This window comes from Montipora foliosa, chromosome 3, assembly GCF_036669935.1.
Source record: "Montipora foliosa isolate CH-2021 chromosome 3, ASM3666993v2, whole genome shotgun sequence".
Taxonomy (NCBI): domain Eukaryota; kingdom Metazoa; phylum Cnidaria; class Anthozoa; order Scleractinia; family Acroporidae; genus Montipora; species Montipora foliosa.
The window spans coordinates 21340346-21342160 of NC_090871.1; the positions used below are offsets into that span (position 1 = coordinate 21340346).

At 37.9% G+C, this 1815-nt stretch overlaps 1 protein-coding gene across 1 annotated transcript in view; it reads right to left on the bottom strand.

Annotated features, from left to right (window-relative positions):
- Positions 1-1555, bottom strand: part of LOC137997059 (charged multivesicular body protein 2b-like) — a 6335-nt gene extending 4780 nt beyond the window's left edge. The window contains exons 1-5 of the mRNA XM_068842793.1: positions 1385-1555; positions 817-908; positions 699-740; positions 231-383; positions 1-52 (exon numbers count right to left, since the gene is read on the bottom strand). The exon at positions 1-52 is cut by the window's left edge and continues 51 nt beyond it. Of these exons, the coding sequence (XP_068698894.1) occupies positions 1-52; positions 231-383; positions 699-740; positions 817-908; positions 1385-1412 (367 nt within the window). The 5' untranslated portion in view covers positions 1413-1555. The remainder of the gene's footprint in view (positions 53-230; positions 384-698; positions 741-816; positions 909-1384) is intronic.
- Positions 1556-1815: the final 260 nt, after the last annotated feature.

The following is a 1815-nucleotide window of genomic DNA, read 5'->3' on the forward strand; positions in this document are numbered from 1 at the left end:
AAGTATTTTGAAGCTGTGCTGGATTCATTTGAGCATTTACACTTCCCATTGTCTGTAGGTGACAAAAGATTACTCAAATGACACAGATGTACAAATCAATACATGTACATGTAGTTTGTTCCTTTATGACTGATCTTAACAAGTGAGATTAATCAGCAACAATGATGCCTACAAGTCAGAGCAGTACTTAATTCCAGGATGTACTTTTGCACTAAAAAACTGTGCATCACCTTGCTTGCGGTTGACATAGCTCCAGCCATCTTTGCTGTCGAGTGCATGGTTTGTGTCTGGTGTCCAATGGCCATTACACGTGAACTCACTACCATGTTTTTGCCTTTCTGCTTCCGCAGATTGACCAGCTGTTTTGCAAGTGTTGTTGCAGCCTACATGATAAGAAGTTGAGTTTAAAATGCAATAATTTAACACACTGAGGAAAACACTGTACATTTTTTAACTGCCTTACTTTTGCTGCCCTATCTCAATGACTAAAACAAAACTGTAAAATTCTGTTAAACTGCCATTTAACTTGATTACAAGTTTGTTGTAGTCAACAATGACTGAACTATGATGATGTTGGAAAATGTGGCCCTAAACAGAGGCCAGAAATAATATTGTTCTCAAGGTTTATACCTTATTTGGGGATACAACTCAATTACCCTGCACACACAGTAGACGGAACAGTTGTAGATTGTACTAACCTGTTTGTTACCTAATTTTGCCATTTTCTTAATTTCAGCTTCCTGGAAGGAAGAAAAGAGGCTTTATAAGGTACAGTGAATGTACTGACTGTGCCTTAATATTTTCAAGTAAATTTACCAGTTGTTTTTCTTGTCTCTCAAGCGCTGTCTGGTCTCGGGCCAGCTGCCTCTGTGTTTTATTCAGCTCCCTCTTCTGTTGCCGCATTTGCTCTACGAAGAAAATGGTCAAACCACAGACCACAGGGTGTATGCATGTTTATTCGGGCTGCAAAGGCTTGGAAACTAGCTATTTGTATTATTAATATTAATTAAAAAGATAGTATGTTTATTATTATAGTCAGCCAAATATACACTGTCATATGTAACCTTTCATAATTGAGTCAACTGTAAGCAGACTTCAAAATACTGTATTGAAGTCTTTAAGTTCATACAAGCTCCAGAATAAAATTAAAATCGAAACGTTAAAAGCATAATTATTATTTTTGTGGTATAACCATAATTTTGAGCTTTTGGACGCTTCAGAAAATCCAGACAACATTTTAGAGTTGTGCTTAGCTTGGGGGAAACATCGGATCATCAGAAACTATTTAAGAAAGGTGAATGATTCCTCGATTTCAATGAAAATTAAAGGTTAGAGACGTCGCCATCATTTCAACAAAGCGAACCTTTTACATTCGTAACCTTACCTTTGGGATCCTTCTTTTTTGAAAACATGTTGAGGAAATAATTCAGTGTTCAAAACTTATAACTTAGCGTAAAATGATGAGCTCTCCAAGGCAAAATCACGATTGTAATTAATTATATCTCTCGTGACATAATGCACTGTCGTCCGCCATGTCAGTTTCCGAAAATAACGTGGACCCAGTCTTTCTTGGTGTCCGTGGCGTCACCTGTTGTCATGGATCTGCGACATATGACGTCACCCACAGTCCTCGATTGATAGGAATATTGATCGAGTTGCTAAAAGGGAGAAAGACCAATATTCTCCCAGTACGGACTGAACAAGCTACAATTGTAGGTCAATAAGGTTTTTATTCTTCCAGAGTTCCATATTGGCTCTCTTGCGCGGGGTTTTCTATTCCTTGAGTTCTGCCACTGTTAACGCTTCTGGAAAGTA